Raw genomic sequence first — 14,438 nt, 5'->3', positions numbered from 1 at the left:
CTTTTGTAATACAACTTTAGGTATTTTTAAACTTAATAATCGATCAAAATTAAAGAAGGAAGGTCTATCTGTGTTCAATACAGGAAGACAACAATCCAAGCTACTTTTCAAGTCTTGCGCAACTCTCAACAGTGTTACGCAGTTCCTAGATGGCCATACTTCTTCATTGCACAAAGGACAAACCTCAACCAAATTCCAAAGACTGGTGACATCCAGTGGAAGCGGTAGGAACTGAAAACAAGTTCCTAAGAAATATCGTTTCCTAATGAGAACTCACTGAACAGACAGAGACGTCAAAAAAAAGAACATTCTGAACGGTTAGTCCTCGGGGTTTTGCCTGCTACATAAGTTCTGTTATACTCATAGACATGATTCAAATCGTTTTAGAAACTTCAGAGTGTTGTCTATCCAAATATACTAATAATATGCATATCTTATATTCCTGGCTTGAGTAGCAGGAAGTTGAAATTGGGCACGCTATTTATCCAAAAGTGAAAATGCTGCCCCCTATACCTTAAGTTAAGAAGGAAATAAATTCCACAAATGAACTTTAGTCATCAATGCAAATGGTGGCTACTTTGAAGAATCTCAAATATAAAATATATTTTGATTTGTTTACACTTTTTTGGTTACTACATGATTCCATGTGTTATTTCATAGTTCTGATGTCTTCACTATTATTCTACAATGTAGAAAATATTCAATATTAAGTAAAAACCCTGTAATGAGTAGGTGTCCAAACTTTTGACTGGCACTGTACGTACATATGAAGCACTTGAGGGAGACAAAGAATGAAAGCATCGAGGACATGCATATTATTGTAGTCGTATTTATTTATTTTTTTAACAAAAAAAAACTTTTTTCCCACCTGTACTGTGATTCATTATTAAAACTGGGGTCTTACATGATATTGTACTTTCCACTGAACATCACAAAGTTACCCTTTTTTATGTATGTTTACCTTTTTTTCTCTTTTTTTCCTATACAATGATTTGTGCTTTGATACCTTAGATTTGAAAGACATGTTAATACAGTTAAGTGAATACCAGGGACTACTGACAAAAATGTCCAAAGAGTAAAATACACCGATCTTATACACACCATACAAAATACAGATATACATAAGAGTGACTGGCTGAATGCTCCCATTCATTTAGGTTGTTTATTTGCACAGCTTTTTACAAGCAACTGGGGATTCCAAATCCCAGTTCCAAAATGTATATATTATGAGATTGTACCCCCAAAATTTAGGGAACATAAGGTGCATTTCTTCAGAGTTCTTGATATCTGTGTGTACAAGCCTTTAAAAATGTTTTGGGGATGAACTGACGGCATCGCCCAGAATCAACTCTTTCCATGTATAAATGTGTATGACTGCATATATATATATATATATATATATATATATATATATATATATATATATACACAGATTCATGGGCATTCAATATTACATCTGCTGGAATGTTCCCCATACTACTCATTAAATCAAGTACTTCAAGCAACATGATTCACAGAAGATCAAACTATTTTTAATATTTCACTACTACTTCAGTAAGCGATGAACAACAACAAAAAGAAAGAAAATGCATAAGTGCACATGTTGAACAAAAAAATAATAAGTTCTACTTTTTTGTTAAAAAAAAGACAAAATCACAACTAGTGTAGCCAATCCAGCAGGAGAGAAAAAGGTACAAGCATTTAGAACTAACTACCATACTGTATGTGGGTGTCAATCCAAAATGTAAGTGCATATATATATATATATATATATATATATATATATATATATATATATATAGAATATATATATATATATATATATATTTTTATACAATAAGTATATATTCTTGTAAATTTAATTATATGTATATACTTCCAAGTAAAGTGTATTCACTAACATATAAAGCCATTTTACAGTGTACATATTTTTTGCTCTAATTACGCCATAGCAAAACCCATGCTTTACATAGAAAAGGCATACACAACATTAAGAAAAATGTACAATTTATAAAACATGATACAATAAATAGTATTATAGAATTGCTGCTGTACACAAAAGCCATTTAATTTCACTCATATAAAAATATGTTTTAGTGCAACCTTACATATATTGATACTTCACATCATTCAGACTCAAGTGTCCAAAAAAGACGGGAAATTGCATTTATTACAAAGCTGATAAACTTTATATATTTACATCTCTTCCTGCTTAATATGCTTATAAGAATATAAGCAGAAAGTAAAGAAAAGGCACACACATTTGTACATTTAAAAGTACCAGACTGGAGTCCATAAGCAATTTGGTCAGGCTCATGGATAAGTTAACATATACTGTATGTATATTCTCTGAAACTTTAAATAAGAAATACATTGTTAAAATAGCAAACCAGGTTATAAAAGGCATGCTATACACATACATTGAAACTGCAGAGTATCTACTTAATTTGCTTGTGTTTGCGTGTGTGTGTGTTTGAATGTCTGTCTCTCTGTGTTCTTGTGTTGTGTGTGTGCAATAGTATGGGTTGATGTCTTTACGTTGCACGTCCCTCCCTTTTTAAACATCGTTCACCTGTTCTCTGTGGAGTCCTTTGATATATCTTTACCTCTCTTTGTGCTTGTTGCCCTTTCCCCTGGGCCCTGTCGACCTGGTGACCTCTCCTTGACATGGTGGCCTGGCTCTGAGCTGGAGCTGGAGGGTAGGGGGAGAGGGGAGGCCGAGCGGCCGGCCGGGGTCTGCCTAACCTCTAGGCCACTAAAGTGCTGAATCCTGCTGGGAGCGCTCTCCTGAGGGATGGGGTGAGGGGGATGGCAGGGGTGAGGCAGCGGGAGCGGCGTCTCTGGTGGGGCTCTAAAGAGCACGCCACCACGCCTTTCTCCAGAGTGTCATGTTCCGTAGCGATGCGGAGAGAGGCGATAGCTTTGGTACATGTCTGTATGCTCTCCTCCTGCTGCTGATTGTCCTTGATGTCAGGCATGTCTGCGCTGTCCCGGCGACTTCCTGACCTGGGTAAGGACGGGCCGGAGGAAGGAACCGGGGTCCTCTCCATTCTTTCATGGCACTGGGGCGAATCGGTGGACCTGGTGGACCCCCTGGCCAGCGGGAAGGACACGTCACTGGTGCTAGACTCCTCGGACGTGCTCTTCTGCAGAGGGAGGCGGGCAGGGTGGGCCAGGCTGGTGACTGAGGTGGCCACGGAGTGCACCATCTGGATGCCCCCGATAGGGATCATGGGGAAGGGGATGCGGACCTGCTGCTGGGAGTGCAGGGGGAGGTGGCTGAACAGGCCCTGGTGTGGCCGTGTGGACTCCTGGCTGCTGTGGGGAGGGGAACCCTTCCTCTGATCCTGAAACAATACAAGATGAATTCAGTACAAAATATAGTGGCCAAAGATAAATAGGGTCTGTGGATCTTCGACTATAGAATATGCAGAAAGTACTACGCATTTTCTCAATTTAAGTCAGGGGCGTAGGTACTGGGGGGCGCAGACACACCCACTGGGGAGCCAGGCCCACCCAATCAGATTGAGCAATCCCCCAATAACATATTTTTATTGTATAATGTTTTTATTATTATTATTACTTGTCAGTGTTCCAAACGGGGTGGGTCCCATTGATCATCAGTTATCATATAAAAAACGGACAACATTTGCCTCCACCCTATGGCAAAATGAGTAGAATTGAGGTAATTAGCTGTAAAAAAAAAAATGCATGAAATTAGTTATAAAATTGTAAAATCTTCTCTCCGCCCTGTGGCAAAATATGTAGAATTGCAAGAAATGAACATTTAAACAAAAAATGTCTCTCTTCACTGTCATGAGGGGGGCCGCTAAAAAGTTTTGCTCGCAAGGTGAGAATTAGTCAAATAATTATTAACTTAAAGACATAATAAAGTCATCAAATAAAATAAACGTAATATACGCAACATTTGAAATATTTATTAAAGTGAAGTAATAAACCATTAATAAACCATTAATAAATAATGGTTTATAAAGTGATAGGCAGTAATGGGCAGTCACTACCCTCATGGGACTTTATTCATTGTTTTATTCTGTGCTGTTACAGCATTCAACCCACATAATGCATGGTGCATTTTAATGTTGAAAAAATATATATTTCTTAATAACTGATACAAAATCGAACCATCAGTCCAGTGATATAAAAAAAAAACTAGTAATTTAATGCCCATGATGTGCCTCGCAAGTAACAGGCTTTCCACATTTTGTTACCTTACAGACTTATTCAAAAATGGATTCAATACAAAAAAATCCTCATCTATCTACATTTACATTACATTTAAGTCATTTAGCAGACGCTCTTATCCAGAGCGACTTACAAATTGGTGCGTTCACCTTAAGACATCCAGTGGAACAGCCACTTTACAATAGTGCATCTACATCTTTTAAGGGGGGGGGGGGGTACACACAATGACAAAGCAAAAACAGGTTTCAAGGGCCAAGAGAGTGCAAAGCTGTCATCAAGGCAAAGGGTGGATACTTTCAAATATAAAATGTATTTTGATTTGTTTAACACTCTTTTGGATACTAAATGATTCCATATGTTTTATTTCATCGTTTTGATGTCTTCAGTATTATTCTATTGTGTGTAGATTGAGGAGGTAAAAAAACAACAATTGTATCCATTTTAGAATAATGCTGTAATTTGACAAAATGTGGTAAAAGTCAATGGGTCGGAATTTTTTCCAAATGCACTGTATGAAAATAGGCAAATGCATTAAACAACATTTATTTACATTCAATGTAAATCGCCTATCGTTCTTAGGAATTGTATGTCATTGGAAATAGAACTCTGCCCGGTGCTTCTTCATACTATCAACAAACTATCGGTTGATAAGCAAATGCTGGTTATGGTTAAGGTTCGTTTTAAAATATGGATTAGGGTAAGGGTTAAGGTTAGGGTTAAGTTTAGCATTAGGATAAGGGCTAGGGTTAGGGTTAGTACACATGTAGTTGAAAGGTTACTGATAATCTGTAGAGCTTCTACAGATGGACTATCCAAATGAAGTGTTACTTTGGATTTTAATGAGTCTTGAGATGGTAGGAAAAATCAGCTCAAATACAACAAAACTATTACCAGCTAAAAAGAAGTCAAATATGAATATTAAAAAATATATATATTATACAGCTGAAGCAGGCTCCATTTCACGCTTCATTTAAACTGTCCGGATTTAAAAAGAATCTTAAGAAAGAAAAAAAAAACAGTTACTAACCACTGAGTGATGAGCCAAGCTTACAGTACATTATGGCTAAGGCTGGCTTATCTTTTTATCCCTCACTACCACGGAAACCAACCAGATGGTGGGGAGAAGTCAAGAATGACTCCACAGTGCAAGAATAGTGCATTTTTCCCCTTTCCCCAGGGATTCTTAATTAGCCACATATATAAATAGAAACGACCGCAGAGACTGTAAGAGCACTCTATAGTGGGCCTGCCCGGTTCCATTGTACTATAACTTTAAGTTAGACTCTCCATTTATCATCCTATAAAAGCAGGCACTAATAATACACTGAACAAAAATGTAAACTCAACATATAACAATTTCAACTATTTTACTCTGTTACAGTTCATATAAGGATATCAGTCAATTGAAATAAATAAGTTAGGCCACAATCTATGGATTTCACATGACTGGGCAGGGGCGCATCCATGGGTGGACCTGGGATGGCATAGGCCCACGCATTTAGGAGCCAGGCCCACCCACTGGGAAGCCAGTCCCAGCAAATCAGAATTAGTTTTTCCCCACAAAAGGGCTTTATTACAGACAGAAATACTCCTCAGTTTCATCAGTAATCCAGGTGGCTGGTCTCAGACGATCCCACAGGTAAAGAAGCCGGATGTGGAGGTCTGAGGCTGGAGAGGTTACACATGGTCTGCGGTTTTGAGGCCGGTTGGAAGTACTGACAAATTCTCTAAAATGACGTTGGAGGCTGCTTATGGTAGAGAAATTAACCTTAAATTCTCTGGCAACAGCTCAGGTGGACATTACTGCAGTCAACATGCCTATTTCACACTCCCTCAAAACTTGAGACATCTGTGGGACTGTGTTGTGGGACAAAACTGCACATTTTAGAGTGGTCTTTATTGTCCCCAGCACAAGGTGCACCTGTGTTATGATCATGCTGTTTTAATCAGCTTCTTGATATGCCACACCTGTCAGGTGGATGGATTGTCTTGGCAAAATGTTCACGAACAGGGAATTAAACAAATGTGTGCACAACATTCGAGAAATAAGATTGTTGTGCATATGGAAAGATTCAGGGATCTTTTATTTCAGCACATGAAACATGGGACCAACACATGTTGCATTTATATTTTTCTTCAGTATATATACACTACCATTCAAAAGTTCGTGGTCACTTAAAAATGTCCTTGTTTTTGAAAGAAAAGCACATTTTTTGTCCATTAAATTAACATCAAATTGAAATACAGTGTAGACATTGTTAATGTTGTAAATGACTATTGTAGCTGGTAATGGCTGATTTTTTTAATGGAATATCTACAGTTGAAGTTGGAAGTTTACATAAACCTTTGCCAAATACATTTCAACTCAGTTTTTCATCATTCCTGACATTGAATCCTAGAAATAATTCCCTGTCATAGGTCAGATAGGATCCCACTTTATTTTAATAAATGTGAAATGTCAGAATAATAGTAGAGATAATTATTTATTTTAGCTTTTATTTATTTCATCACATTCCCAGTGGGTCAGAAGTTTTCATACACTCAATTAGTATTTGAAGGCATTACCTTTAAATGGTTTAACTTGGGTCAAACATTTCCGGTAGCCTTCCACAAGCTTCCCACAATAAATTGGGTGAATTTTGGCCCATTCCTCCTGACAGAGCTGATGTAACTGAGTCAGGTTTGTAGGCCTCCTTGCACGCACACGCTTTTTCAATTCTGCCCACACATTTTCTATAGGTGTGAGGTCAGGGCTTTGTGATGGCCACTCCAATAACTTGACTTTGTTGTCCTCAAGCCATTTTGCCACCACTTTGGAAGTATGCTTGGGGTCATTGTCCTTTTGGAAGACCCATTTGCAACCAAGCTTTAACTTCCTGACTGATGTCTTGAGATGTTGCTCAATATATCCACATAATTTTTCTCCCTCATGATGCCATCTATTTTGTGAAGTGCACCAGTCCCTCCTGCAGCAAAGTAAACCCACAAAATGATGCTGCTGCCACACTCGTGCTTCACGGTTGGGATGGTGTTCTTCGGCTTGCAAGCATCCCCCTTTTTCCTCCAAACATAACGATGGTCATTATGGCCAAACAGTTCTATTTTGTGTCATCAGACCACAGGAGATGGGATTGATTTGCACTTTTCGCACCAAAGTACATTCATCTCTAGGAGACAGAATGCATCTCCTTCCTGAGCGGTATGACGGCTGTGTGGTCACATGGTGTTTATACTTGATCACTAGTGTTTGTACAGATGAACATGGTACCTTCAGGTGTTTGCAAATTGCTCTCAAGGATGAACCAGACTTGTGGTGGTCCGCAATTCTTTTTCTGAGGTCTTGGCTGATTTCTTTTGATTTTCCCATGATGTCAAGCAAAGAGGCACTGAGTTTGAAGGTAGGCCTTGAAATACATCCACAGGTACACCTCCAATTGACGTCAATTAGCCTATCAGAAGCTTCTAAAGCCATGGTATCATTTTCTGGAATTTGCTGGTGTAACTGAGTCAGGTTTGTAGGCCTCCTTGTTTGCACACGCATTTTTTCAGTTCTGCCCACAAATGTTTTATAGGATTGAGGTCAGGGCTTTGTGATGGCCACTCCAATACCTTGACTTTGCTGTCATTTTTACCTTTATTTTACTTGGCAAGTCAGTTAAGAACAAATTCTTATTTTCAATGACAGCCTAGGAACAGTGGGTTAACTGCCTGTTCAGGGGCAGAACAACAGATTTGTACCTTGTCAGCTCGGGGATTTGAACATGCAACCTTTCGGTTACTAGTCCAACGCTCTAACCATTAGGCTACCCTGCCGCCTCATTAAGCCATTTTGCCACACCTTTGGAAGTATGCTTGTCCATTTGGAAGATGCATTTGTGACCAAGCTTTAAATTCCTGACTGATGTCTTGAGATGTTGCTTCAATATATCCACAAAATTTTCCATCCTCATGACACCATCTATTTTGTGAAGTGCACCAGTGCCTCCTGCAGCAAAGCATCCCACACAACATGATGCGGCTACCCCTGTGCTTCACGGTTGGGATGGTCTTCTTCGGCTTGCATGCCTCCCCCTTTCTCCTCCAAACATAACAATGGTCATTATGGTCAAATAGTTCTATTTTTGTTTCATCAGACCAGAGGACATTTCTCCAAAAGGTACGAACTTTGTCCCCATGTGCAGTTGCCAACCGGCTTTTTTTATGGCGGTTTTGGAGCCGTGGTTTCTTCCTTGCTGAGCGGCCTTTCAGGTTATGTCGATATAGGACTCGTTTTACTGTGGATATAGATACTTTTCCTCCAGCATCTTCACAATGTCCTTTGCTGTTGTTCTGGGATTGATTTGCACTTTTCACACCAAAGTACGTTCATCTCTAGGAGACAGAACGCGTCTCCTTCCTTCCTGAGCGGTATGACGGCTGCGTGGCCCCATGGTGTTTATACTTGCATACTATTGTTTGTACAGATGAACGTGGTACCCTCAGGTGTTTGGAAATTGATCCCAAGGATGTCCCAGACTTGTGGAGGTCTACAATGTTTTTTCTGAGGTCTTGGCTGATTTCTTTTGATTTTCCCATGATGTCAAGCAAAGAGGCACTGAGTTTGAAGGAAGCCATTGAAATACATCCACAGGTACACCTCCAATTGACTGAAATGATGTCAATTAGCCTATCAGAAGCTTCTAAAGCCATGACATAATTTTCTGGAATTTTTCAAGCTGTTTAAAGGCACAGTAAACTTAGCATATGTAAACGTCCGACCCACTGGAATTGTGATACAGTGAAATAATCTGTCTGTAAACAGTTGTTGGAAACATTACTTGTGTCATGCACACATTAGATGTCCTAACCGACTTGCCAAAACTATAGTTTGTCAACAAGAAATTTGTGGAGTGGTTGAAAAACGAGTTTTAATGACTCCAACGTAAGTGTATGTCAACTTCCAACTTCAACTGTACATAGGCATATTATCAGCAACCATCACTCCTGTGTTCCAATGGCACGTTGTGTTAGCTAATCCAAGTTTATCATTTTAAAAGGCTAATTGATCATTAGAAAACCCTTTTGCAATTACAGTATGTTAGCACAGCTGAAAACTACTGTCCTGATTAAAGAAGCAATAAAACTGGCCTTCTTTAGACTAGTTGAGTATCTGGAGCAACATAATTTGTGGGTTTGATTACAGGCTCAAAATGGACAGAAACAAAGACTTTCTTCTGAAACTCTTCAGTCTATTATTGTTCTGAGAAATGAAAGCCTTATAGTCAGAGTTCCTCTGTCCAGTGTCTGTGTTCTTTTGCCCATCTTAATCTTTTTTTTTTATTGGCCAGTCTGAGATATGGCTTTTTCTATGCAACTCTGCCTAAAAGGCCAGCATCCCAGAGTCACCTCTTCACTGTTGACGTTGAGACTGGTGTTTTGCGGTTACTATTTAATGATGTCATTCCATGACATCGACTGACTAGGTGAATCCAGGTGAAAGCTCTGATCTCTTATTGATGTCACTTGTTAAATCTACTTTAATGAAGGGGAGGAGACAGGTTAAAGGAGGATTTTTACGTATTGAGACAATTGAAACATGGATTGTATATGTGTGACATTCAGAGAGTGAATGGGCAAGAAATAAAATGCAAGTGCCTTTGAATGGGAGCACCGGTTTGTGTCAAGAACTGCAAATCTGCTTTTTTTTTACGCTCAATAGTTTCCCGTGTGTATCAAGAATGGTCAACCACCCAAAGGACATCCAGCCAACTTGACACAACTGTGGGAAGCATTGGAGTCAACATGGGGGGACAGGTCCCTGTGGAACGCTTTCAACACCTTGTAGAGTCCATGCTCCGATGAACTGAGGCTGTTCTGAGGGCGAAAGGTGTAGGGGGGGTGCAACTCAATGCAACTACATTTTTTTTCTGAGGTCTTGGCTGATTTCTTTTGATTTTCCCATGATGTCAAGCAAAGAGGCACTGAGTTTGAAGGTAGGCCTTGAAATACATCCACAGGTACACCTCCAATTGACTCAAATGATGTCAATTAGCCTATCAGAAGCTTCTAAAGCCATGACATAATTTTCTGGAGTCCATGCCCCGATAAACTGAGGCTGTTCTGAGGGCAAAAGGTGTGGGGGGGTGCAACTCAATATTGTGAATGTGTTCCTAATGTTTGGTATACTCAGTGTATATTATGCCAGTAAGGAGCTGTTCATGAAGGCTGATGTGCAATGTTTATATAATAGAATAGAACAGTTGAATACATTCTGGAACACTTACTGTCTCCATCTCTGAGTGGCTTCTGCTATGCTGGCCCATTGGCACCATCTCTGAGTGTAGGTGCTGGCCCAGACTCCAGGGGGCACTGTGATGGTGCATGCCCCTCCTGGGGGAGACAGGTCTGATCATGCCCCGGTGGCGACTCCGTGGAGACAGCTCCCTCCTGCCCACCAGTTCTCTGCCCGGTGACATGGGGCGTCCGGCGTGGGACAGGGGTGAGATGTGACTCCTGGGGGAAAGGTCCCTGCGGGGTGAGAGGTCCCTTCTGCAGGAGATATCCCTCTTGGGGGAGTGGTGCCTGAGAGGGGACACCTCTCTGTGGGGTGACAGGCGGCCATGGGGGGACAGGTCCCGTCGGGGGAAGAGGTACTTGCGTGAAGTGGAGGTGGGGGATGGCTCTCGGAGAGGGGAGGACTCCAGGCCTGGGGAAGAGAGGCGAGACAGGGACAGGTCGAATGATGAGGAGCTGTGAGCTGGGGAAAGGCCAAAGTCCTCGTCCATGGAGCTGGGTACATCTAGCCTGCTCTTATAGTCCTCCCCAGGGCGCCCTGCAGCAGCTGCTGGTACTCTGCCATCTGGCCCTGGCCAGCACCCTCACTGGGCACCATGAGCTGGGTGATCTGAATGCTGGGCAGGCTGGTGAAGTAGCTGAAGAGGGGTGGTTTGGAGCAGTGGCCCAGCAGGTCTGAGGAGCAGGCGCCCTGAGAGTCCGTGATGGACAGAGATGGTATGCCATAGGGCTGAGGGCTGGTGCTTCTGGAGCGAGTCTTCGGCGTGGATTCGCCATCGTAATCGTCGTCATCATCTTCATCGTCGTCCACCTCATCCCCGTCATCCTCGCCACCATCAGAATCATCGGCGTCTGAGAACTGGTGGTCAGCCATGATGCCTGACATCTTCCCAGTCTCCCTCTGGCCATCCTCGACATTGTCTAAAAAGAAACATATGGTTTATCTAACCGTTGATCCAGTCAAACCCTATGCAAATGCATTAACAGTAGCCTACTTTGTTCTGCAAGACAAATAAACAGAATTTAGTGCAGTCTTAACAAGGAAATGAGACATACAAACACAGTAGTGCTTTTCTATTTAGGCGTTTACAAATATTTTACAGCAACTGCAATTTACTTATTTTGGATTGAATGGGTCACTGGTGTTCTTTCCCACTTTATGCTAAATGATGGGATACAAGCAGGGAAAATGTGAACTGTGTATCTTTAAAGTTGGTCATTTTACATAAACCTGACAGAGGCGGTTCCTGTTTTTCATTACAATAATTGTTCCTCAAGAACCGCACCAGTGCAACATACAGGGCCCAGTATTGATCAAATATTGTCTCATCTCTATAAAATATGCTCAGTAAGTCTGTCTGATTCATACCAGCTTCTTCGGCGTCCGCATCCTCCACAGATGTCACTGACACCCCGAGCTCCAAGCACTTCTTCATGTGGGCTTTCGACTTCATGTGTTTTGTCAGGTTTCCTGAAACAAGAGTTTACGACTTTTAAAATGTCTTACTGGAAGCAGCATAGGCCGCCTGGCCTTTCAATTCACTCATCAACACTCCACTGCAGCAGAGAGAGAGAGAGAGAGAGAGAGAGAGAGAGAGAGAGAGAGAAACCTTGCCACCCTTCTAACGCAATGCTGTACATAAATCCTTTTCCAATGTGATCACTGTTTTTGTTTGAACTATCAGGTTAAAGTGCTTGAGAAGAAAGGTGTACATTTGCATACATGTGGTTATATGAAATGGAAGAAGGAAACCCACCTTTGGTTTTAAAAGCAAAGTTGCAGAACTTGCAGACATACGGCCGGACATCGGTGTGTGTGCGGATATGTTTCTTCAGCATGCTTGGCTTCTTACAGCGGATCCCACACTCTTCACAGATGTACTTCCCTCTTCCTCTGCCCCGCACGTAAACATAGTCTTCATTGGATTTGTACCTGAAATCATAACAAGATCAGATTATTCAACATTATTGGAGGGTTTTGAGTATATCGAAGCATGTGTTAAGGGAGCAAATATCAAATACATCAAACAGCTAACTTTACATTGGGAAAGTTAGCCTGCAACTGCTCAGAGAAAATAATTCCGGTGCCAGATTCAACTGGGTATTGGTCAGACATTTTTACAGCTGTTCTCGTTTCTGAAATTGAATTATATAAAGAAAAAAATCTAACTGTATATGGTAATATCTTCAAAGGGATATTCAAGACACCGTATGTTATTGTGATTAGAAGAAAAAAAATGATTTCAAAAATGATTTGGAAATCTATTTATCGCTTGAACCAAAGTAAATAGGTTAACCGAAGCCTCACGGACAGTAGTCAATAATACCACGGCAGTTAAACAACAAAACTATGCTCTACTGTATTTCCATAAAAACAGTAGCTTATGCTAGTAACACCTTTCAACCACAATTAAAAGCCATCTGAAAAATACATTCTGCTTTATATATACTGTGCATTCGGGAAGTATTCAGACCCCTTGACATTTTCCACATTTCTACTTTACAGCCTTATTTTTTCCTCTACACACAATGACAAAGCGAAAACAGGTTTTTAGATATTTATGCAAATGTATTGAAAAATAAAAACAGAAAAACCTTATTTACGTAAGTATTCCAACCCTTTGCTATGGGACTCGAAATTGAGCTCAGGTGCATCCTGTTTCCATTGACCATCCATGAGATTTTTCTACAACTTGATTGGAGTCCACCTGTGGTAAATCCAATTGATTGGATTTAGTGCATATCAGAGCAAAAATCAAGCCATGAGATCAAAGGAATTTTCGTGGAGCTGCGAGACAGGACTGTGCTGAGGCACAGATCTGGGGAAGGGTACCAAATAAAATGTCTGCAGCATTGAAGGTCCCCAAGAACACAGTGGCCGTCATCATTCTTAAATGGAAGAAGTTTGGAACCACCAAGACTCTTCCTAGAGCTGGCCGCCCAGTCAAACTGAGCAATCGGGGGAGAAGGACCTTGGTCAGGGAGGTGAACCCAATGGTCACTCTGAAAGAGCTCCAGAGTTCCTCTGTGGAGATGGGAGAACCTTCCAGAAGGACAACCATATCTGCAGCACTCCACCAATCAGGCCTTTATGGTAGTGACCAGACAGAAGCCACTCCTCAGTAAAAGGCACATGACAGCCCGCTTTAAGTTTGCCAAAAAACACCTAAATACTCTCAAACCATGAGAAACAATATTCTCTAGACTGATAAAACCAATATTTAACTTTTTGGCCTCAAAGCCAAGTGTCACATCTGGAGGAAACCTGGCACCATCCCTACGGTGAAGTACGGTGGTGGAAGCATCATTCTGTGGGGATGTTATTCAGTGGCAGGGACTGGGAGACTAGTCAGGATCGAGGGAAAGATGAACGGAGCAAAGTATCGAGAGATCTTTGATGAAAACCTGCTCCAGAGTGCTCAGGACTACAGACTTGGGTGACGGTTCACCTTCCAACAGGACAACAACCCTAAGCACACAGCCAAGACAACGCAGGCTCCGGGACAAGTCTCTGAATGTCCTTGAGTGGCCCAGCCAGAGCCCGGACTTGAACCCGATCGCCCATCTCTGGAGAAACCTGAAAACATCTGTGCAGCGACTTTCCCCATCCAACCTGACAGAGCTTGAGAGGATCTGCAGGGAAGAATGGCAGAAACTCCCCAAATACAGATGTGCCAAGACTGTACTGCTGTACAGTCTGTATACAAGACTGTATACCCAAGAAGACTCGAGGCTGTAATCGCTGCCAAAGGTGCTTCAACAAAATACTGAGGAAAGGGTCTGAATACTTATGTAAATATGATATTTCAGTTTAGTATTTTAATACATTTGCAAACATTTCTAAAAACCTGTTTTTGCTTTGTCATTATGTGTAAATTGTGTGAAACCTCATCGTGTGTAACACTGTGTGTAATCGTGTGTAAATTGATGAGAAAATGTATTTAAATTAGATTTTAGAATAA

General features: G+C 41.1%; 1 protein-coding gene across 1 annotated transcript in view; it reads right to left on the bottom strand.

Annotated features, from left to right (window-relative positions):
* Nucleotides 1–813: 813 nt before the first annotated feature.
* Nucleotides 814–14,438, bottom strand: part of LOC115139397 (transcription factor HIVEP2-like) — a 98,425-nt gene continuing 84,800 nt past the window's right edge. The window contains 6 exon segments of the mRNA XM_029676717.2: nt 814–2,831; nt 2,834–3,347; nt 10,467–11,008; nt 11,011–11,397; nt 11,846–11,947; nt 12,234–12,409. Coding sequence (XP_029532577.2) covers nt 2,569–2,831; nt 2,834–3,347; nt 10,467–11,008; nt 11,011–11,397; nt 11,846–11,947; nt 12,234–12,409 — 1,984 coding nt within the window. The 3' untranslated portion in view covers nt 814–2,568.

The sequence above is a fragment of the Oncorhynchus nerka genome, linkage group LG13, assembly GCF_034236695.1.
Source record: "Oncorhynchus nerka isolate Pitt River linkage group LG13, Oner_Uvic_2.0, whole genome shotgun sequence".
In the NCBI taxonomy this organism is placed as follows: domain Eukaryota; kingdom Metazoa; phylum Chordata; class Actinopteri; order Salmoniformes; family Salmonidae; genus Oncorhynchus; species Oncorhynchus nerka.
The sequence above is the reverse complement of the archived record's forward strand: the minus strand, read 5'-3'. Positions and strand labels throughout refer to the sequence as shown.